This window comes from Procambarus clarkii, chromosome 14 (assembly GCF_040958095.1).
Source record: "Procambarus clarkii isolate CNS0578487 chromosome 14, FALCON_Pclarkii_2.0, whole genome shotgun sequence".
NCBI classification, from domain to species: Eukaryota; Metazoa; Arthropoda; class Malacostraca; order Decapoda; family Cambaridae; genus Procambarus; species Procambarus clarkii.
The window spans coordinates 35,231,629-35,256,533 of NC_091163.1; the positions used below are offsets into that span (position 1 = coordinate 35,231,629).

Here is a 24,905-nt window from a genome sequence, read left to right on the forward strand (position 1 = left end):
GTAGGCTTAGCAAAGTTTTGTAGTTGACTTCTGATTGGCTGGTACCCATCAATACATAGATTGCCAAATTCTGTTGAGGATCCCCATAGGTGCTGGGTAGGGGTCTGAGGCTTGGTGGTTCCAGAGATAATTTTGAAAAGACGTTGGGTGTTGATGAGAAAACATCATTTGTGATTTCATTTAATGTTTGATTTTGCTCTCCCTTGCTCTCAACATTTTATGATATAGTATTTACATAAAACACCTCAAACATTTTCTCCCAATGTTGCATCTACTGTTGCTTTGCCTATTTCCCATACATCCTAAACAAGGGTGCTGGGGCTGGTAGTTACCCTTGCACAGCATTACTCCAGGACAGACTGGGGTCGAGTTATCTTTTCAAAACAGCACGATTCTCTAGAAGGCCGAGAATTGCAATGTTAACACACACACACACGTGTATGCACACGCATGCACATTGTAAATGCACACACATACATATACATGAACACTGTACAAGGAGTATGTGGACGCAAACTTGAAGCCACATTTCTAAGCACTCCACCACCGAGCCAATGGAGCCATCAAAGGAATTGAAGATTGGAGAACCACCAAGAATTCTACAAAGGTATGGAAAGCTGTTACAGCTTCTTATTCTCTATATCTATATATATATATATATATATATATATATATATATATATATATATATATATATATATATATATATATATATATATATATATATATAATATTTTCACTTGTGAAAATGAATGATCACAAAGGAAAATGAAACATAAAACATACCTTAATTTCTGGGGGTGAGTTGCAGTTGACATGGAAAATGATAAGGTATTTCATGTCTCATTTTCCTTCATGGCCATACATATTTAAATTCTTCATTATGTGTTGTTATTATTATATATATATATATATATATATATATAATATATATATATAATATATATATATAATATATATATATAATATATATATATAATATATATATATAATATATATATAATATATATATATAATATATATATACTGTATATTTATTTATTTGAGACAATTGAAAATGTCTCTTGCTGTGAGTGAAAGGGTGAACCATTTCCTTTACAGTGGTCTTGAATAGCAGAGGATACAACTGGTCTAGGGGGCAAACCAGAGCAGTAAGAGATACGAATATACAGTATTCACCAATATGGTGTTTATAGTGTCTTGAGGTATTTCCGATGTATTGAACATTACAGATTGAACATTAGAAATAACAGACCATGCTGAGGTCAAAAGGTAAAGGATCACTCTATTTCAAATAGCTCCCAATAGTGTAGTAGTAAACATGACCTGAAAACTAATTTGTGGATAAGTATGTCTTAGAGTATTACGACATTCCTTTCTAATATTATGGCTAACAGTAGCCAAATTTGTGAAATTGACATAGTGCGGATGTTTAGGAACTGTGGGCACTTCGACACTAAGTAGATATATAGTATTTAAGAATTTCCTTAGAATTCTATAACATATTTTGCTAGGAAAGGCATTTGATACAAAAAATTCCTGCAAGAACTTAACCTCGATATCAAAGACTTTTTAACACTTTCGCCCGGGCATGACGCAGCATTGGGTCATCCGTTTACTGTCGGTAATACCGGGGATGATGCAGCATTGCGTCATCCACTTTAAATAATCGCCAAAAATCAGGTTTTTATCCGATTTTTTGGGGACTGGTTTTAAAATGCGCGCCGATGTCTTCTCATTTTCTTTGTTGAGCCTCGTGGCCCTCAGGCGGCTTGGCACATGCCGTGGGCCCATTGTTTTCGCTCCACTGTTGTAACCAATGTTGCCTCCCCTCGCATCTCAAACGTGTGTACATTTCGGCTATTTTCCGTGGCTATATTTCTTACTGCAAATTTAGAAACTATCTACGCTTACTCCACGATGGATAGTGATCATGAACAAGGCCCTTCCAGGAAGAAAATTGCGAAAGAAAGGCTTGAAAATGGCGGGAATTGGCAGTGTAGCTGGAAGGCGTCTGAGCGCTCACTTGCGGCTAACGCGTGGCCCGTCTTCAACTCATCGGCGGTTGGAGCGTGACCAGGTTTTTTATTTTATATACTAATGTTCCTCTAGAGTATTCAATTGCGAACCCATTGAGACCAAAATGAAAGACCTAGGACGAAAATTGAGGTACCCGAGTGAAAATAGTGAAAACATTTTATCACGTTTGCGCGCTCCTGGGTAACTCGTTCGCACTTTCTCTGTTTGCTGCGGGTAATTAGCCGGGCTTTTGGAGTTTATATGCATTTAGTGCTGTAGAGAATTCTATTGCGAACACAATGATACAAAATTTAATCTCGTAGGACGAGAATTAAGGTGACAAAGTTGAAGAGAGTATACACTTTTCAGAATTTACGCGCGCTCCCGTGACACCCTGGGTCCCATATCGCACAGTTGAGGGGTGGCGCGCGGGGTACGCCAAAGTGTTAAATTAATCTGAACAGAGATTAAAAGCTCCATTTAGTAGTATTAATTCTATTTATTTGATATATTTTAGGACAAAAACTTAAGAAATGTTAACCTAATTCTGTGAATGTAATTTTACGACATACTGAGGCAGAGAATTGCCAGAACAGTATTAGTATATATCGAGTCAGGTATTTTATAATTTTGTTTCATTTTGTAATTAAAAAGTAAAATTTAAAGGTTTGGATTCAGATGGGAAACATATCCACATTTGAGCAAACAATAAAGAGAAGAAAAGAATCATCCACATAGCGATGACAAGAAATAGGCTTAAAATAAAGGAAACATTAGTGTAAGATGGGCCCAACACTGAACCTGTTGCCACCATCTTGAGGGAAGAGATGCCCTGACAAGAAAGAAGATGGGAGGGATCAGATAAAAGATAAAGGTGCCAACTAGTTGTCAAGAAAGTAAGATATTAACTTTGCAAGAATTTAAATGAGAATTAAAAGAAAAAATCTTAATTTAACAAAAGATGAATGTACAAATAATGCATTATTTCTCTTTACCAATAATGCAAGAATGTAATCAAATAATAAAGGTCAGCCCCAGTGAAACAATTTGAATAGGAAATAGAACATAATAAAGTAACTGCTTAAACAGGCAAGCACAGGTGTGCTTGCCTGTTTAAGCAAGCACACCTGTGCTTGCTTAAACATATATATATATATATATATATATATATATATATATATATATATATATATATATATATATATATATATATATATATATATTTTATATATATATATATATATATATATATATATATATATATATTTTATATATACAGTATATATATATATATATATATATATATATATATATATATATATATATATATATATATATATATATATATATATATATATATATATATATATATGCGAACAAGCCTGAATGGTCCCCAGGACAATATGCAACTGAAAACTCACACCCCAGAAGTGACTCGAACCCATACTCCCAGATGCCACGCAACTGGTATGTACAAGACGCCTTAATCCACTTGACCATCACGACCGGACATAATGAGGTGATAGCCGAGGCTATTTGAACCACCCCACCGCCGGCACTCGGATAGTAATCTTGGGCATAGCATTTTACCAAATCACCTCATTCTTTGGGGCACACGTAAGGAACACAAATGCGAACAAGCCTGAATGGTCCCCAGGACAATATGCAACTGAAAACTCACACCCCAGAAGTGACTCGAACCCATACTCCCAGATGCCACGCAACTGGTATGTACAAGACGCCTTAATCCACTTGACCATCACGACCGGACATAATGAGGTGATAGCCGAGGCTATTTGAACCACCCCACCGTCGGCACTCGGATAGTAATCTTGGGCATAGCATTTTACCAAATCACCTCATTCTTTGGGGCACACGTGAGGAACACAAATGCGAACAAGCCTGAATATTGCATATTGCATATTGTCCTGGGGACCATTCAGGCTTGTTCGCATTTGTGTTCCTCACGTGTGCCCCAAAGAATGAGGTGATTTGGTAAAATGCTATGCCCAAGATAACTATCCGAGTGCCGGCGGTGGGGTGGTTCATATAGCCTCGGCTATCACCTCATTTTGTCCGGTCGTGATGGTCAAGTGGATTAAGGCGTCTTGTACATACCAGTTGCGTTGCTTCTGGGAGTATGGGTTCGAGTCACTTCTGGGGTGTGAGTTTTCAGTTGCATATGTCCTGGGGACCATTCAGGCTTGTTCGCATTTGTGTTCCTCACGTGTGCCCCAAAGAATGAGGTGATTTGGTAAAATGCTATGCCCAAGATAACTATCCGAGTGCCGGCGGTGGGGTGGTTCATATAGCCTCGGCTATCACCTCATTTTGTCCGGTCGTGATGGTCAAGTGGATTAAGGCGTCTTGTACATACCAGTTGCGTTGCTTCTGGGAGTATGGGTTCGAGTCACTTCTGGGGTGTGAGTTTTCAGTTGCATATGTCCTGGGGACCATTCAGGCTTGTTCGCATTTGTGTTCCTCACGTGTGCCCCAAAGAATGAGGTGATTTGGTAAAATGCTATGCCCAAGATAACTATCCGAGTGCCGGCGGTGGGGTGGTTCATATAGCCTCGGCTATCACCTCATTTTGTCCGGTCGTGATGGTCAAGTGGATTAAGGCGTCTTGTACATACCAGTTGCGTTGCTTCTGGGAGTATGGGTTCGAGTCACTTCTGGGGTGTGAGTTTTCAGTTATATATATATATATATATATATATATATATATATATATATATATATATATATATATATATATATATATATATATATATATATATATATATATATATATATATGTCGTACCTAATAGCCAGAACGCACTTCTCAGCCTACTATTCAAGGCCCGATTTGCCTAATAAGCCAAGTTTTCATGAATTAATGTTTTTTCGTCTACCTAACCTACCTAACCTAACCTAACCTAGCTTTTTTTGGCTACCTAACCTAACCTTACCTATAAATATAGGTTAGGTTAGGTTAGGTAGGGTTGGTTAGGTTCGGTCATATATCTACGTTAATTTTAACTCCAATAAAAAAAAATTGACCTCATACATAGAGAAAAGGGTTGCTTTATCATTTCATAAGAAAAAAATTATAGTAAATATATTAATTCAGGAAAACTAGGCTTATTAGGCAAATCGGGCCTTGAATAGTAGGCTGAGAAGTGAGTTCTGGCTACTAGGTACGACATATATATATATATATATATATATATATTTATATATTATAATAATAATAATAATAATAATAATTTTCAAAGTTCAGCATATGAAGCATCTTCAAAGTTGCTCAGCATTCCAAGTTATGTTAGGTAATGGGCCAATGGGAACTGAAGTGACTGTGGTGTGCACGACATTCTATATAGTGACTTCATCATTAACTTGTTGGTATTGAGGTCTTGCTCTCATTCTCATGGTGGGGAGAGTGATTAATTCTGTTGTTTGAGTGTTTATGATGTGTTGTTCTGCTTGTGTGTGTGTGTGGGGGGGTGGGGGGGGGCTCCTCACTGCTCTCTAGATAATAAACAAAAAGTCAAGACAACTTATTATGAAAATAAATTTAATCAAAAAGTTAACATGAAAAACATGTACAGTACTGTACCGAGGTTCCACTGTACATCTCGCCACATAGATGAACGGGGGAACAGTGAGGTGTCCCACACTGAGACATCTCATTTCCCTTCTCAGTGGTCATGTGACATTGGATTACCTGTTTATTAGCCCTTGCCTTCAACTTGTTGCCAATCATATCTTTTCAAATCCAAGGCTCCCTGCACCCTTGCTTTAGCCCCTACTTGGCAGCAATCTCTGCTCAAGTGGTGATGCCACGACTGCCACATTGAAAGAATGATAGATGAGCTAACCCCTTCTAGAATTCCTAAAGCTGAAATTTCTCACAAATTGCACAACTTGCAAACTTCCAGTTTGCACTGAAATGATCACCATGCTGTCAAGTATGTACAAGGACTGGGAAAAATTTCTCTTGAAATTGGGAAAGGTACAAAGAAGACGGCAATAATAGCAATATACGTACAGTGTGTGGTTTTCTTCCCTTAAGATGGAAGCTGAAAAATTGACTTCCTCAAAGTTCATTTTACAGTTTTATTATGGCCTAACGCTAAGAGGTGTAATTTGTTGACCTTTCTCAACATTATCAAAAACAGTATGAGTTTACAATTTTAGAGCAGCTGAATATATATAACCTGGGGATGTAGTGAAGCCCCCTCACTATGGGCCAATAACTGGTAAAATGGTAACTTGCAGATTATTCAGTCTTCTATTTCAGTAATGGCTGGAGTAGTATGTTGGATATTTTGTCATGTTCTGCAAGATGGCAGAGTTTAATCTGCTGTTAGCTGGCTGGGTTTTTATGTGTAGTGCCTCATCGATGTCCAATTTTCTATTGTTGCTGTATCTGTCTATTATTTAATTGTTTGTCAGGTTATCTCTGATGATGATCTGGTTGTCTGTAGAGACTACATGTGCCTTCATAGGGCTGTGCTCTTTATGCATTGTCAGGCATCTTGAAAGAGATGCTTTCTTGCATGTGTACTTAGATCATTGGTGTTGACAGTCCCCCATTGTGAAGGCATTGATGATATTCGTTTTTTTTTTTTTAATGTGGTTTGTTTGGTATCAGGAGAGTTTTTCCATGAGCAAATTTGCAGTCTTTCCTGCTCTTATAGTATATAAGATTGGAAATATGCAAATGTCACCCACCTATTTTTAAAAAAAGTAGAGAGAGGTCAGCAGAAGGCTGCTATCTGATCAGCTTGACCTCACAAATCTGAAAGTTCATGGAGAGAATCTTAAAGGAAGGAGTCATTCACACTCTCACAGTGAACACTTTAGTCAAATCAACACAACATGGGTTTGTTAAACTTTGATCATGTTAAATGATACACAAGATGATTCAATAAAAACTTTCTTTGTGATTGTCAGTGCCTTGTATATCGTTCAGTTAGGATGTATTAGCCTAGGTTAGGATGGTTTGGGTATGTTTGGGATAGGATTGGTTGGATTATAACAGAGTTGTTCCTGAAGTGTCGTGTGTGTGATACAACTTGTATCCATAATAATGCAACTACCATCTTCTGGCTTGTAATGTACTCATGTACACACATACCTAATATTAAAACATACAAAAACTAATATTTATTCCAGTTGTATTAAAAGAAAAGGAAATAATATACACAAAATATTATACACAATACTCTTATACACAAAAGTATAGAAATTTAGTAACGTCCCAGTGGCAACATCTAACTTAACTTAGTCCAGCCAAATGATGGAAGAAAGAATAAAATAGTAGAGTCCTCTGACTTTATTTTTTGTTTTTGTGCAGAGTGAAGCAAAATAAGTCACTGCTAGGAACAGTCATGAGAGTCGTGTTCTTCACTTTCAAGAAGTTCAAGCTCCACTATACCAGTAGGGACACTGGCCTCCTCCCTTTGGCATGTAAAAGTATGGGAGGTGAAAGATATCCTCTACAGCTCAACATTGCTCATCCTGTATAAGTATGGCAGATGAAGGAGATCCACGGCAACTAAATGTGGCTCATCCCGTGCGAGTATGCACAGCAGATCATGGAGCTCCTCTGCATTCCCGAAAGAACAAGAGAGTAAAAAAGGACATCACTTCTAAGTGGAAAGTAAGTTGATGATGCTTGCATCTCAATTTTTTAATGCTTGATGCTGGTTAATATGGCATACGTGAATAGTGTCTTTTCATACTTACTCTCCATTATATATGGGATGATTTATACATGTAAAATATTAAAACTGTTTTGAAGTGTGGTCTCTAAACCATGAACGTTCATAATGGGAAGTATTATTTAACAGTTTATGCTACTGTTAAAGGTTCATGGTTCAGGTAAAGGTTCATGGTTCATGGTAAAGGTTCAGAGGTTCATGGTTCTCTAAACCATGAACGTTCATAATGGGAAGTATTATTTAACACAGTTTATGCTACTGATTTGGTGTACAAGTAAACCTCATTTAATGTCGGGCACTGACCCTTGTCATATCTACCTAGCACTTAAATCATTATTAAATATTGAGCTTGGAATTCTCACACCTTGTTTATCTGTGATCAGCTGGCATGAGACATTTGTTTTGGCAGCAGCTAAATTCGCTTGATATTTTATTAATATAATCATATGGTTGTACAGTATTATATTTTACAGTGCAGTATGTATTACAAAATTTGTATGAACAGTACTGTGTTTTGTGCTATTATTTTCAGTGAACAAAATGTTTAATTTTCAATACAGTACTGTAAATATATTGTTAGTTAACAATATTTAAGTTAGCCCTCATATACTGTACTTTGTTTTCTTTAATAAGTAACATTGGCTTCCACATCATTGTTACTAACCTGTGTTGAGAACGTCAACGAAAAAAGTCCAGTTTGCCTGTTTGATGTTAAATTTAATTATTTAATTATATATTTATTTTTTAATGTAAAACTAAATTACATTTGCTGGGGCAAAATTACCTGGGTTTACCTGTATTTGATAATGTAATATAAGATGCAATTCACAATAGTGTTGGTAATTATATTTTACTCACATGTATAATCAGAAATTTGAACTCAAGCCTGACAATACAAGACTATTGTGTACAAACATGCCAAGAATACTTCTGCAATCCTTACTTATTGTGCAGCCCGTCCTTTTAAGGTTTCCCAATGTCGAGAAACTATTGTACTAAAGTCCTCTCTCCTAACCTACCGGAGGACCCAAAACAGAAAACTGGATTGTACATCGCTTTCATGAGCCGCTTCCATTTTCTAGTACAGTGGAACCTCGACTTACGAATGCCCCTACTTACGAATACATGTAAAGTTAAAGTTTCGAGTTATGACCCCAATTTTGTCATAAAATTCGACTCGACTTACGACCTTTAATTTGTCGATATAACTTGCAAATTTGTTGATACACGTATAGGTCGACGGAGGGCGTGGTTCCTGGTGGCATGGGTGACCCCGCTTTAGTTTACCAGACTGCCTGCTTAGTGACGATCGCACTTGAATTCTTTGTAAAGAATTTCATTGTTTTCAGCTTTTTTGCTTTCTAAACATAAAAGTAATTATTATATATCACACCATGGGTTCCTTAACAATTAAGAAGTGGTATGCAGTATGGAAAGAAGTGCAAAGTTTTGTTGAAACGACTCGCCCAGAGCAAGCTGTAGTAGGCCATTGCCTTAACCTTTTCAATGACACTGTGATGCCTCACTACAAACAAATGTTAAAATGTAGGGAAAACAAGTCTCTATGGAAATGTTCTTAGTGAGACAAACAAGCAGTGAGCCACAACCAGGTCCAAGTGGTATGCAGGCAAAACGTAGGAGAGCGAGAGTACCCCAGAGAAGTCATCACTGCCTGATGTTATAATAGAAAGGGACTCCCTTTCCAAACAGTAACACCTCTCCTCCCCCCTCCTCACCGTCTTCCATACACCAACAAGAGTCATCAATAAAGGTTAGCTATAACTTGTACATAAAATAGTACAAAATATATATGTGTATTATGTATGAAATGTATTTTGAAGTTAATATTTTTGGGAGTATGGAACAGATTAATTAAATTTACATTATTTCTTATAGGAAAATTTGTTTCGAGTTATGAATTTTCGAGTTATGACCCGTCTCTGGGAACGGATTAAATTCGTAAACGGAGGTACCACTATAACTGTACAACAATTTTTGGCCTTAGGTAGAGTATACGTCAAAATGTGACATTCTGTTAGGAGGACAGGTTGTATTGTGAGCATTCATGACCTAGTTGGTAGGATAATGGTCTCATATTTTGAATATCTTGTGCGAGTTTCCAAGTCAATGAAATTATAATGTTTTATCTCTGAAAACCAGGTTTTGTGACTTTACTAAGGCTTATGTGTTGGATAAATTTGTCAATGGAGCAGTTAACTAAAGTATAAAACAATGACTATTATTGTTTTCTTCAGAATTATGAAAGAAAGTTCTACATCTCGTAGATGAAGCATTAACAGGACTGTGTACTCTGAGGTCTGGGCAAAAACATATATCACAGGATTGAGATCTGGATATTCCCCAGATACTAATCCTAAGAACATTAGCAGTTGAAGAAGAGTTGCAAAATTTTGACGAAACAGTGACAACGTCTGGTGAGTAAATTTACAAAATTAACATCATTTTAACACTTTCGCTCGGGGATGACGCAGCATTGCGTCATCCGTTTACTGGCGGTAATGCCGGGGATGACGCAGCATTGCGTCATCCACTTTAAAAATTCGCCAAAAATCAGGTTTGTATCCGATTTTTTGGGGACTGGTTTTAAAATGTGCGCCGATGTCTTCCCATTTCCTTTGTTGAGCCTCGTGGCCCTCAGGCGGCTTGGCACACGCCGTGGGCCCATTGTCTTTGCTCCACTGTTGTGACCAATGTCGTCTCCCCTCGCATCTCAAACGTGTGAACATTTCGGCTATTTTCCGTGGCTATATTTCTTACTGCGGCTTTAGAAACTATCTACGCTTACTCCACGATGGATAGTAATCATGAACAAGGCCCTTCCAGGAAGAAAATTGCGAAAGAAAGGCTTGAAAAGGGTGGGAATTGGGAGTGTAGTAGGAAGGCCTCTGAGCGCTCACTCACGGCTAACGCGTGGCCCGTCTTCAACTCGTCGGCGGTTGGAGCGTGACCAGGTGTTTTTTTTTATATGCTAATGTTCCTCTAGAGAATTTTATTACGAACCCATTGAGACCAAAATGAAAGACCTAGGACAAAAATTGAGGTGACCAGAGTGAAAATAGTGAAAACATTTTATCCCGTTTGCGCGCTCCCGGGTAACTCGTTCGCACTTTCTCTGTTTGCTGCGGGTAATTAGCCGGGCTTTTGGAGTTTATATGCATTTAGTGCTGTAGAGAATTTTATTGCGAACACAATGATACCAAATTTATTCTCGTAGAAGGAGAATTGAGGTGACAAAGTTGAAGAGAGTATACACTTTTCGGAATTAACGCGCGCTTCCGTGACACGCTGGGGCCCATATCGCCCTGTCGAGGGGTGGCGCGCGGGGTGAGCGAAAGTGTTAAGTAGAGTATTAGTGTTAAGAAGGCTGAGTGGAAGTAGTCGTAGTTTTTGCATGATATTGTATGACAAACAATTTCATATCTTGCAGTAGAGAAATCATTGGAGTGTGGTGACATTGGTTTCATCTATGTACAGTGGACCCCTGGTTTACGAATTTAATTCATTCCACAAGACGGTTCGTACAACGAAAAATCGTAAACTGAAACAAATTTTCCCTTAAGACATAATGTAAATTGAATTAAGCCATTCCACACTCCCAAAAATATTTACTTGAAAATACATTTTTTATAGAATACTTCCCCTTTTTTTTACTACTATACAGGTACCTTATCTTTATTGATGACTTTTGTTGACATATGAAAGACAGTGAGGAGGGGGGAAGAGGTGTTAGTGTTTAGAAGGGAAGTCTCCTTCCATTATAACATCAGGCAGTGATGACATTTCTGGGGGTACTCTCTCTCTCCTACATTTTGCAGGCATTTCACTAGGACTTGGTTGTGGCACACTGCTTGCTTGTCTTACTAAGAATCTGTCTAAAGACACTTGTTTTTCCCTACATTTTAACACTATTCTGGATTTTCCACTTGGAATTACGGGCGGTTTAGATAAGCGCTTGTCGGATCACGACGTAAATTTACGGAACCGTGTTATAGTGGGTATTTACTACTCGATCGACTTGGGGTTTGTATGAATATGTTTGCCATTAAATTTTCGTTTTCTCTAATAGGCACAGTGCCTATTTGAGAAAACGGCAATGTATTGTAACTTAGAGGAGAGACTATTGAGTTGGTGACACAACGAGGGTAATCGCCCACTCCACACACTCTTGTGTTGGCCGCGATCATGATTCTACATTTATATGCATATGTCTGTGTAGAGAATTTTATTCCGAACACTATACAAACAAAAAAAACGGTGTGAAACAAGTATAAACTTGAAAAAACATGAGCAAAGTAAAAACTTTTTACGCTCACGGGTACAAACACGCGTAAGATTTTATTCGCCGCAAATTTATTTGACGCTCTGTTGGCCAATTCTACGCATGTTCTTATAGAACTTTCTATGTTATATATAAAACTTTCTATTGCGAACACATTGCTATAAAAACGAAATACGTAGCTCGAGAAATAATGCCAGGATAGTGAAATAAGTATAAACTTTCAAAGCGCTGCATCACAACAGTGTCGTCGCTGCTAAAATCACGGCTAATGCTTTGCCCAGTTCCCACACTCGTGCGGAACATAATTAGACATTGATAGGCATATGTCTGGGTGGGGAATTTTATTGCGAGTTCAGTGATATCAAAATAAGCGCTGTAGGATGACTGTGAGGCTGGCAACAAACGAAAGAGTATGAACATTTACTTCCTGTTTGGGTGTCACGGCGAGTCATCTTCGTGTTTATTTACTTCGTGGTGGGATAGCAAATGCTTGGGTGACATTTTATGCATATGATCTTGTAGAGAATTTTATTGCCAACGCATTGATACTAAAATGAAAAACGTAGCTCAAGAATTGATGTTAGGAGCGTGAAAAGATTATAAACTTTTTTGTGTTTACGCTTGAGCGCCCAGAACGCCGCGCGCACAACCCGCTTTTTTTTCAGCGAGTGCCGCGCGCACTAAAGTGTTAACACTTGTCTGTAGTGAGACGTCACATCACAAAGGTTAATGCAATGGCCAGCTACAGCTTTATCTGGCTGAGTTTATTCAACAAAACTTTACAGTTCTTCCCATACTGCACACATTTTCTTAACGAGGAAGGGGACATCCTCTACTGCCTCTACTCTCAACTATTTTCTTAGGTTGAACTTTACCACTGACTTTCTTGGGACCATAAAAGAAACTTTTATGTTCAGAAACCAAAACAGCAGAAAAGCAATGAAATTCTTCACAAAGAATTCAAGCGCACTCATCACTAGGCAGGATACACTACTAAACTGAGAGTGCCTCGCCCAGCAGAACCCACTCGCTCGTTGACCCATATATGTATCAACAAACTCGAAATCCAAGACAAACCTCGTATACAAAAAAATTAAAAAAAAGGGTATGAATTCATAAACCGAGACTCCACTGTACATTATATTATGTTTATTTCATTTCCCACTTTCATTGTATGAGAAGACATCTGTGTATAGAGAAAATGAGAATAATAATAATGAAAACTTTATAAATCTAACTAATGAGATATGAAGAACATTGAAAACTAAAATTTGGGTAAAATATAGCAAAATACAATCAGATCTTCTCATGGAACAAAAATGTACAATAAAATTACAATGAAGGTGAAGGAAAGACCCGGTACATGTATGTGTAATTATAGTATATTAAAACCAATTTTTTTTTAATGTAACCTATGTCCTTTATAAAGAATGAAGGTTGCATCTGAAAATGTTATTTAAATACAGTTACACACGTGTTGGGTCTTTTATTGACCTTCATTCATGCCCTGTGGCATTGTCATAAGTTTCTTTAAAATCACAATAAAATGTTATGACTGAGAAATGTTGTGGAACTCTGCGGGTCGGAAAAGGAGCCAGTCGGCCGAGTGGACAGCATGCTGGACTTGTGATCCTGTGGTCCTGGGTTTGATCCCAGGCGCCAGCAAGAAACATTGGTCAGTGTTTCTTTCACCCTATGCCCCTGTTACCTAGCAGTAAAATAGGTACCTGGGTGTTAGTCAGCTGTCACGGGCTGCTTCCTGGGGGTGGAGGCCTGGTCGAGGACCGGGCCGCAGGGACACTAAAAAGCCCCAAAATCATCTCAAGATAACCTCAAGATGCGATACCATTGACTCTAGAAGGAATAGGATATAGGTTCTCTACACTTCCCTCATTCTTCCTCACTATTCCTTCCCTCATTCTTCCTCACTATATCCCTCTGTGCTCTTCTTCATTACTAATTATACTCAAACTAATTATACCCCTAACAATTTTAAGAACCTTTCTTACCTTCATCCTAAAATGTTGGGTCATGAGGGCAGCAAAAGTGTGTCAGATGCCAGCAGGTATTGTTTATATTGGATTGTAAAGCACAGTTGTGGTATTGTGGCACAGGTTTGTGGGCATTATAACTGGACGTGGGCTTGGTGGAGTCTTTCAGGCATAGCTTATACATGTATGTGAATAAATACAAATATTTATTCAGGTAAAGTGCATACATAGATACAAAAAGTTGATGGATTTATAGATAGGGCTAGTACATACAATGCCTAAAGCCACTATTACGCAATGCATTTCGGGCAGGAAAAACACTAAGACTAAAACTTAACACTAATTGAGAATAAAGTATAAATTGTGTTGAGAGAAAAAAAATAAAATAAGGAAAAAAAGGGGGAGGAACATGGCAGAAAAAATAGCAAAAATAAAATTTGGACAACAAAGAGCATTGTTTAAAATAGTAGACATGGGTTGACATTGTTGGATGGATATAAATAGGAGCTGCCTTGTATGGGTCAAACATACATACTCTATGGGTATGTATAGGCTTTCTGCAGTTTCATAAATTTTTGTCTTCAATGTAGAGTAAACTTAATTCTTAAACTTAAATGTAGCATAATGAGGTTGAGAAAATCCGTAGGAGCCGTGAAGAGGATTGGAATGTCATTATACACACACAGAGTAGTCACACTAACGTGATGTATCAACGAGACAATCTCTAGGAGTCACGATGAGGATTGGAACCTATGCGGTGGGAAGTCCCATGCACACGCCCCAGACAATCAGGCCATGATAACTGTTTGGGGCATGTGCGTGGGACTTCCCACCGCATAGGTTCCAATCCTCATCGTGACTCCTAGAGATTTTCTCGTTGATACATCACGTTAGTGTGACTACTCTGTGTGTATAATGACATTGGTGGTATGATAACTTTGCCAGTGCTAGGTTACATTAGCTTGAGGTAGTGAGAGGATCATCATCCCCCAGGTCTCTGATGAAGCTTCTTGATGGTGGTCTCGTCCACCAGGCTGTTAGACACCGCTGCTCACACCCTCGTGTATGAATCACAGCCTGGTTGATCATGTTTCCTTTGATAGTATTTATCAAGTTCCCTTTTGACCATTGGTAGAAGTTTACTAATTATGCCCCCTTATGATTAAAGGGAGAGTGTTGAAAAGTCTTGAACCTTTGATGTTGATAGAGTTGTCTCTTGGCATACCCATTGCACCTCTGCTTGTGTGACATATTTTTCAACTGGGCTATTTTACACTTTCTTCAATGCCTCCTGGTCTCGTTTGGAGTTTCTGCCGTGTTCAAATTTGGGACCAGCCTTTCCAATATTTTCCACGTGTAATTTATTATGCATCTCTCCTGCTTGCACAGTAGAGTACAGTTTGAAAGGTTTTAATCATTCCCAATAATTTAGAAGTTTTATTAAATGCATTTGGCAGTAAAAGTTCTCTGTATGTTCTCTATGTTAGCAATATCTCCAGCTCTGAATGGAGTTGTTAGTGTACAACATTATTCCACCCTAAAGAGCACTAGTGTCATAAAATGTATTGTTATTGGTCTGGCTTCTCTTGTTTGAAAGGTTCATGTTGTGCAGTTTGTCTTATATATTACTTTTTCATTCTATAGTGTGATTTGAATTACATTAGGCCTGTTAGTGGCTCCTGCCTGTCCCTCTTAAAATTCATTTCAGCCATTTTTCTTACAGGCTCATTGTTGTAGGTGACCATGGTACTGGAGCATCTGTCACTGTTCTCAGTTATCTGGGCAATCTCCCTCATGGAAAACCTGCTCTCCAAGGCTACACAACCCAGGATACCTGCAGCCAACAACTGCCCACCCTCACCTGTATTGTCGCTCGTCGCCCTCCGACGTGCAGAGGGAATATTGGTAGTTGTTGCTAACAGTTCTCTCACACATGAGGGCAATTCTACATCAAACTACCTGCCTGCCCCTAAACGACCCAGGACCATGCTCGCTAGCCCCCCTTCACGATGACCAACTCTACACAACCCTGCACCTCTATGTGTTCAAGTGACCATTTGCTCTTTACTCCTTGTGTATTGGGTGAGCCACTTGGTTGTCATAGAGCAACCATGATGGCGGGTGTGGAGAAGTGGAGCCTACACATCTTTCATCAGGCTAAAACATTTCACACTCATCATCCCAGCAGCCCTCATTATGTGGCCACGTTAAGCCTCTCTTTGCCATACCTCTATCAAGACGACCGAAACACACACCAGAAGATGAGGAAACGACGACATTTTGGTCCCTCCTGGATCATTATCAAGTCCTAATCTTGACAAACAGCAAGGCCCTATCACGGTGATACAGTCTACACGCAGCCATATCATTACCTATTCTGCTACTGTATTCTACTCACCTACTCTACCCCTCACCACCTTCCCTACCCTTCATCACCTTCCCTTATCGTTCACCACCTTCCTTACCCTTCACCATCTTCCCTTATCTTTCACCACCTTCCCTACCCTTAACTACTTTTGCTTCATCCCTGTAACCGTTTTCACTAATGATGTCTTCATTTAATCATCATGTTGATAATAACATGATGATTATCATTTGCCATTTCATGCAAAGGGAATCATGGGGCTTGACCTCCAACCACCCTATGACCATTACCGCACAAAGACTAGTCACCCTGCAAAGTTTGGTGAGGCTAGCCTCCAGTCTCTGTCCCCCAACATCGAACAGAGATTCGTATTGTTTATATATACTAATATACAATATATAGGGGGTACCACCTCAGGTGCAATTGTAGGGACCCATAGCCTTGTAGAAGAAAATGGAGAGTATTCAGATAAGACCTAGTGGATTCTCACTGAACGCTTTAATATTTTCTTCTCCTACCGCCTCAATTTTATTTTATTACATTGTGTTACAATTTACAGAAAACACACACACATAACAATCACTGTTCGAAGACCTCATCCAGTCCTTTGGACGTGGGATGTGTGCCCAAGATACAGCACACATTTCTTCTGTGGGTCGTGACACTGAGGCACTGGAACAGGAAACTGGCCGCTCTTGAGTCTTTAGTTTGCCTAATGAGTTCCTCACCCACCTCCTTTAGGGACTTAGGTGTACATATTAGACAGTCTAATATACATTATTTATAATAATTTCCCTAAAATGGACATTTGTTACTTTTAACAATATGCACCAAACCTGACAAAGAGTACTGGGAAGACGGGACACCACGAGCGTAGCTCTCATCCTGTAACTACTCTTAGGTAATTACACACTGTTTGGGTCAACCAGGAATATATGGTTGGTCCACTTCCAGTGTGGACCTTCTTGTTCCTTCTCTCCACTCCTCATACTTTCATTCCTTACTCTCTCTTTACCTTTCAACTTTTCTCTCCCTCTTCCATATCAAATATTTTCCTTTTGTTGTTTTGCTTACATAAAATACTGTAATTTGATTCTTACTTAAGAGCCTAATAAATCCCGTTATCTTGCCTTGTATGAATACTGTACTTGTCTATTTGTTTGGGTACTGAGTTTCATTTGCATAATTGTTTTCTTTATATTTGGTCTTATAAGAAGTTCAGTTTAGTTATTTTTATTTTATTTTACTTTTATTTGTAATAAATTTATAACACTTGCCCATCCTACTTAGCTTTCATTGAATCCCTGAAATATGAATGCTGTTAACATTTCAGATACTCTATTTTAGAAGTGACAATAAAGTTATTTTTCATTTCATAATTACTTTATAGATATATCTCTTAAATGGCATAATTTTGTCCAAACTTTTTTAATCTTCAGAGAATAACGTCAGAGAAAATTATGGCTGAAATAAATAATCCAGCCTACTTCTGCCAGCACAACCCGAGGAAGTTTACGGACAAACCGACACATCTTCAGTTTCATACATTTCATATGCTTAGATCACATTACTTTATATTTCATGTGATCAAGAGCCCCATAAAAGCTGTACTGTCTGTCATGCTCTCCCCTGCTTGATACCTGCTTGATGGGGTTCTGGGAGTTCTACTCCACAACCATGACTTGAGAGAGTCTGGTCCATTAGGCTTGGAGCGGCCCGCAGGCCCACATATTCACCACAGCCCGGTTGGTCCGGCATGCCTTAGAGAAAATTATCTAGTTTTTTCTTGAAGATATCCACAGTTGTTCTGGCAATATTTCTTATGTGTGCTGGGAGGATGTTGAACAACCGCGGACCTCTGATGTTTATACAGTGTTCTCTGATTGTGCGTATGGCACCCCTGTTCTTCACTGGTTCTATTCTGTATTTTCTTCCATATTGTTCACTCCAGTATGTTGATATTTTATTGTGTAGATTTGGGACAAGGTCCTCCAGTATTTTCCATGTGTATATTCACAACCTGCACCCCTGGTGGAGGATGATGTTGGTGATGGTGGTCAATGTGATGATGTGACCCAATTGCACTTGCCAGTCATCCTTAACACTTTGGTTGGCCATGTTTGTGTCAACTGTACTGGTAATATATTCCAGTGATTGAATTTGTTTGTCTACTTTGTTTCTCATTGTCAGGGAGAGGAAACTGGATAGATTTATTACCCCATACATTACAGTTATTGTATACAGTACTGTATTATTGTCTGGGGTTTACCTTGACCCATGAAAAGAATCCTGCTATTGTTTTGTGATCACTCTGCAAGTGTGGGTGTCATCACAAATGATTCTATGCCAAGGGTGAGGCTGTTTGTGTTGTCACCTGACCAGTTATTATTAACCAGAATGACAAGCACTACATCACCTTACTCAGTAATACACACAAAGGAAAGAGATAGCTCAAGCTATTCACACCCCCCATTTAGTACGTGTTCATATATATATAGACACGCATCACAAACAATAAACATAATGTTGAACATTCAGTGATAAATATATAGATTTACATTTCTTCCTTTACATCCAGATGGAACAGAATCATTTTAATGTTTGTAAATTATGGAAAAATTTGAGGAGGATTAAGATAGGAAAATTACTAGAGGCTACAAGGGATGACCTGGGCTTACTGAAAGAATGGTCCAACAAATGCCAATTAAATTATGTACAGAGGGCCGGGCACAAGGTAATCAAGTCGTCCACCTGAGAAATGAGTCCTGTCAGATGGGTTTAGAAAAAAAAAACTCATTTTGCTGAGGAATTTTATAAACACTGAACCATTTCTGTTTATCATTTCCCCCCCCCCCCCCCAATTTAGTGTTTCTTGCATTAAAGTCACCCATTATGATGGTTTAAGAGTTGCTATTGATTTAGGGATGAGATGACTCCAATATTCTATCATACTTCACATAGATGTGGCAGAGACAGAAAGAGCCAACCTCCGTGGACATCTGAAACTTCTGATAATAGGACTAACAACACTGCAAACATGGCAGCTCTAATCAAAGCTTTTTAAAATACTGAACAATTTGGAGGATAATGATCCAGACTTTCTTTACAAGGTCAATTGTAACACAAGGAACAACAGTGACAAGCTCAACAAACCACAATGTGACACAAACAAGGAACAACAGTGACAAGCTCAACAAACCACAATGTAACACAAACAAGGAACAACAGTGACAAGCTCAACAAACCACAATGTGACACAAACAAGGAACAACAGTGACAAGCTCAACAAGCCACAATGTAACACAAACAAGGAACAACAGTGTCAAGCTCAACAAGCCACAATGTAACACAAACAAGGAACAACAGTGACAAGCTCAACAAGCCACAATGTAACACACACAAGGAACAACAGTGACAAGCTCAACAAGCCACAATGTAACACAAACAAGGAACAACAGTGTCAAGCTCAACAAGCCACAATGTGACACAAACAAGGAACAACAGTGACAAGCTCAACAAGCTACAATGTAACACAAACAAGGAACAACAGTGTCAAGCTCAACAAGCCACAATGTAACACAAACAAGAAACAACAGTGACAAGCTCAACAAGCCACAATGTGACACAAACAAGGAACAACAGTGACAAGCTCAACAAGCCACAATGTAACACAAACAAGGAACAACAGTGACAAGCTCAACAAGCCACAATGTAACACAAACAAGAAACAACAGTGACAAGCTCAACAAGCCACAATGTGACACAAACAAGGAACAACAGTGACAAGCTCAACAAGCCACAATGTAACACAAACAAGGAACAACAGTGACAAGCTCAACAAGCCACAATGTAACACAAACAAGAAACAACAGTGACAAGCTCAACAAGCCACAATGTAACACAAACAAGGAACAACAGTGACAAGCTCAACAAGCCACAATGTAACACAAACAAGAAACAACAGTGACAAGCTCAACAAGCCACAATGTAACACAAACAAGGAACAACAGTGTCAAGCTCAACAAGCCACAATGTAACACAAACAAGGAACAACAGTGACAAGCTCAACAAGCCACAATATAACACAAACAAGGAACAACAGTGTCAAGCTCAACAAGCCACAATGTAACACAAACAAGGAACAACAGTGACAAGCTCAACAAGCCACAATGTAACACAAACAAGGAACAACAGTGTCAAGCTCAACAAGCCACAATGTAACACAAACAAGGAACAACAGTGACAAGCTCAACAAGCCACAATATAACACAAACAAGGAACAACAGTGTCAAGCTCAACAAGCCACAATGTAACACAAACAAGGAACAACAGTGACAAGCCACAATGTAACACAAACAAGGAACAACAGTGTCAAGCTCAACAAGCCACAATGTAACACAAACAAGGAACAACAGTGACAAGCTCAACAAGCCACAATGTAACACAAACAAGGAACAACAGTGACAAGCTCAACAAGCCACAATGTAACACAAACAAGGAACAACGGTGTCAAGCTCAACAAGCCACAATGTAACACAAACAAGGAACAACAGTGACAAGCTCAACAAGCCACAATGTAACACAAACAAGGAATAACAGTGACAAGCTCAACAAGCCACAATGTAACACAAACAAGGAACAACAGTGTCAAGCTCAACAAGCCACAATGTAACACAAACAAGGAACAACAGTGACAAGCTCAACAAGCCACAATGTAACACAAACAAGGAACAACGGTGACAAGCTCAACAAGCCACAATGTAACAAACAAGGAACAACAGTGACAAGCTCAACAAGCCACAATGTAACACAAACAAGGAACAACAGTGACAAGCTCAACAAGCCACAATGTAACACAAACAAGGAACAACAGTGACAAGCTCAACAAGCCACAATGTAACACAAACAAGGAACAACAGTGACAAGCTCAACAAGCCACAATGTAACACAAACAAGGAACAACAGTGACAAGCTCAATAAGCCACAATGTAACACAAACAAGGAACAACAGTGACAAGCTCAACAAGCCACAATGTAACACAAACAAGGAACAACAGTGACAAGCTCAACAAGCCACAATGTAACACAAACAAGGAACAACAGTGACAAGCTCAACAAGCCACAATGTAGGACTAAGAACAAGATTCCTTTTCACTCACAGTGTTATTAACCATGGGAACCGCCTACCCGCCGATGGTATAAATGCCAAAATTCTCATGAACTTTAAAGTCCAGATAGAAAAATTAATGAGGACAAATTTGGGGGGGGGGGAACCTTTTGACAAGACGAAGGCTTCCTGTCCTTGTTGAGGCCACGAGAGTGTTAGTAGATTTCGTGATTTCCAATTAATAATAATACCGTTACAAAATTTTTATTAGCTAATATAAAATATAACATTAAAAATTACATTCAGAGTATAATCTAAAGTTACTGCTGACCTTGTGTCAATAAATTTTATTAAAGATATAACAAATCTAATATTAATAAATTTTCCTTTACGTAGATGCAAATTTCAATGTTCAATCTTGTAACATCAAATATTTTCATTAATAATACAGTATTTGATTTACATATTTAACTGTGTTTAATTAGAAAATATTGTAATGTATAATATTTTATGTGGAACTAAGGTATGTGATACAGGCTTCAGGGGGCACTATTTTCTGTGTATGGAAGAAAACGTAAGCATAGAGTGGGAGACTTCTTTAATTGTTTATTAATAATAATAATAACAATTATAATTTTTATACTTATAAATTTATAATAATATTTATAACAATGACATTTATAATTATAATTGATAGTAATTATATAATTTATTAAATCTATAATAGATTTACAGCCACTTGTAGATGTAAACCAACAAACTAACACTAAACATAGAAAAGACTTACTACATCTTATTTGGAAGCAAATCAACAAATGCAATTCAGCTACAGATAGACAATGTAAACATTAGCAATAAAAATGATGGAAAGTTTCTTGGCCTATTCCTAGACAAGAGACTCAACTTCAGTACCCACATTCAACACATAACTAAGAAAGTCTCTAAAACAGTTGGGATACTCTCTAAAATCAGATATTATTTACCTAACTCTGCTCACATCTCTCTATATTATGCACTAATCTATCCCTATCTTAATTATGGTATCTGTGCATGGGGGTCTACCACTGCAAACCACCTCAAGTCCATCATCACCCAGCAAAATTCTGCTATCAGAATAATAACTAACTCTGCTTTAAGACAACACTCAGCCTCCTTAACTTCCTAAACTTGCTAAATATTAACATTCTCTTGTGTCAACTACATTTACAAAACCCTGTTCTTAAACGCAAATCCTGCTCTGAAACTCTCCCTGGACAGATGTAATAGGACCCATTATCACCACACCAGAAATAAATATCTCTTTGATTTCCCCAGGGTCAAACTTAATCTGTGTAAACACTCTATGCAAATTAAGGGACCCAGTCTATGGAACTCACTCCCTAGTGAATTGAAAAGCTGTCAAACTTTTGCCTCATTCAAAAACAAAAATCAAAATCAAACTAGAAATGCTCTACAAATCAAGGGGCCCAGAATGTGGAATGACCTTCCCAACCATGTTAAAGACTGTACCTCTCTCAACCAGTTTAAGATAAAAACGAAGCTATACCTAATAAATTCCCTGTAACCTACCTTACCCTTCTATTGTCAACCAATGTCTGTTTTTCTTTAAAGAGCGCTGTTTGTTGACATAATTGTATTTGTGCTGCTTTTTCAGCTATGTTTTCATTTCTTGTTTTCATTCTACTCTTAATGATCAATTAGTATTAAGCTTTAGTCATTTAAGTTTTTCAAGCCCGAAACGCTTTGCGTAATAGTGGCTTTAGGCATTGTATGTACTAGCTCTACCTATAAGTCAACCAATCTTTGTAAAAATTTCTTGTATGTATGTACCTTACCTAAATAAACATTTTATTTTATTTTATTTTATTTTTTTATTTTTTTTAAAAGTACCTAATTTCATCTTCATAGTTTCCTAGTCTGTGCTTTAAACTTGCTCTGTATCAAGTGTTACCTAATCTTTATGTACCTAATCCAAACAACTTTACCATTGTGATCATTGTTGACTTCTTATATGTGCTATCAATATGCTATATTGTGCTTATCAGTCTTTGTTAAATTACCAATGAAGTTGTCAATGCAATCAATCTGAGCTGCCAATGTGCTTTAATATACTCACTAATCTCTCTCATCTCATTTTTTTTCTTCCAATGTATCTGTTATCATTTTATAAATTTACATACTTAACCTACTTAACTTATTTACCTACTTATTTTAGGTATTTAAGTAGGTATTTACCTACTTAAAATTTTCTTAGATTAAGGACCTGCCTGAACGCTGCGCGTACTAGTGGCTTTACAAGAATGTTAACACAATGCTATGTATCCTCACAAACCCAATATACCTTCTTGTATATATATAAATAAATAAATAAAAATAAATAAATGAACTGCTCTACCTAGAAATCCAACATTCTATTTGTAACTCATTTTGAATGTATGTACATTTACCTGAATAACTATTATTATTATTGTTATTGGTATTATTATTATATTGTTATTATTATTATTATTATTATTATTATAATTGGTAATGATTTAGGAAAGATTACTTGTAAAGAAAGAAAGCGGGAAGTGTAAGGCCGGGAGGGAAGCGACCTGTTCCTCCCGCCACAACAACAACATTAGAACTGTGCTGCTGCTGCCTGGTCCAGGGGAGTCTCGCACTCCTCACCAGCTGCACACACCGTCTTTATCAAGGTCACGGCCCCCACCTGCACCCTCACACCACACTTGTCCCCAGTAACGCTACTTTACAGCGAGGTGTTACCAGGCGACACTTGTCGGGGCAGCTTACTAATGCCGGCTACCATGGTGAGTCCTTGTGCTCATTCTGTTTTGTTTTATTTGATTTTATTTGTATATTCAAGAGTTGTTAAGTTCTTGTACAGCCAATAGCACGCGTAGCGTTTCTGCCAGGTCCTTAATCTTAATTTTTCTCCCCGGAATACAACCCGCCAAATCGTTTAACAATTGGGTACCCATTTTACTGTTGGATGAACAGAGGCTAAAGTTAAGGATTGGCGCCCAATCAATCCTCCCCGTCCAGGATACGAACCCAGGCCAAAGCGCCAAACGATTGTCTTACCACTGCGCCACGGGGGACTGTTCTTGCTATAGTAGTGGGTCGGTCATATTTAATTACGTAATGGTTTTAATTACTCATTTTGTGAGAAGTAGTAAGTCTTTTATGCCCAGGGGGACATAAATATAATAATTTTGTTTTTATTTGGGTAAAAGATACCTGAATTTACCTGAAAACCATTGCTGAGAGCCGGCAGCTTGTCGAACGTCCCTTCCCTTTTGCCTTCAATATCTTCACACATTGAGTTACAAGAAGAATGTTGTATTTCTAGAGAGAGCTAGTATATACTAGGCCTAAAGGCACTAATACGCACGTTGTATTGACTGCTACAT

General features: G+C 38.1%; 2 protein-coding genes across 3 annotated transcripts in view; both read left to right on the plus strand.

The window, feature by feature from the left end:
• LOC123770331 (uncharacterized) overlaps nt 1–17,670 on the plus strand; it is a 40,991-nt gene extending 23,321 nt beyond the window's left edge. Inside the window, exons 8-10 of the transcript XR_011228466.1 lie at nt 7,363–7,668; nt 9,985–10,164; nt 15,744–17,670. The gene's annotated coding sequence lies outside the window, so the exon portion shown is untranslated. The remainder of the gene's footprint in view (nt 1–7,362; nt 7,669–9,984; nt 10,165–15,743) is intronic.
• Nucleotides 17,671–24,097: 6,427 nt separating this feature from the next.
• LOC123770325 (zinc finger protein 277) overlaps nt 24,098–24,905 on the plus strand; it is a 33,388-nt gene continuing 32,580 nt past the window's right edge. The window contains exon 1 of one of the 2 annotated variants that reach the window (XM_045762096.2): nt 24,098–24,302. In XM_045762096.2, the coding sequence (XP_045618052.2) occupies nt 24,288–24,302 (15 nt within the window). In that variant the 5' untranslated portion in view covers nt 24,098–24,287. The remainder of the gene's footprint in view (nt 24,303–24,905) is intronic. The other variant, XM_069324460.1, reaches the window with a different exon arrangement.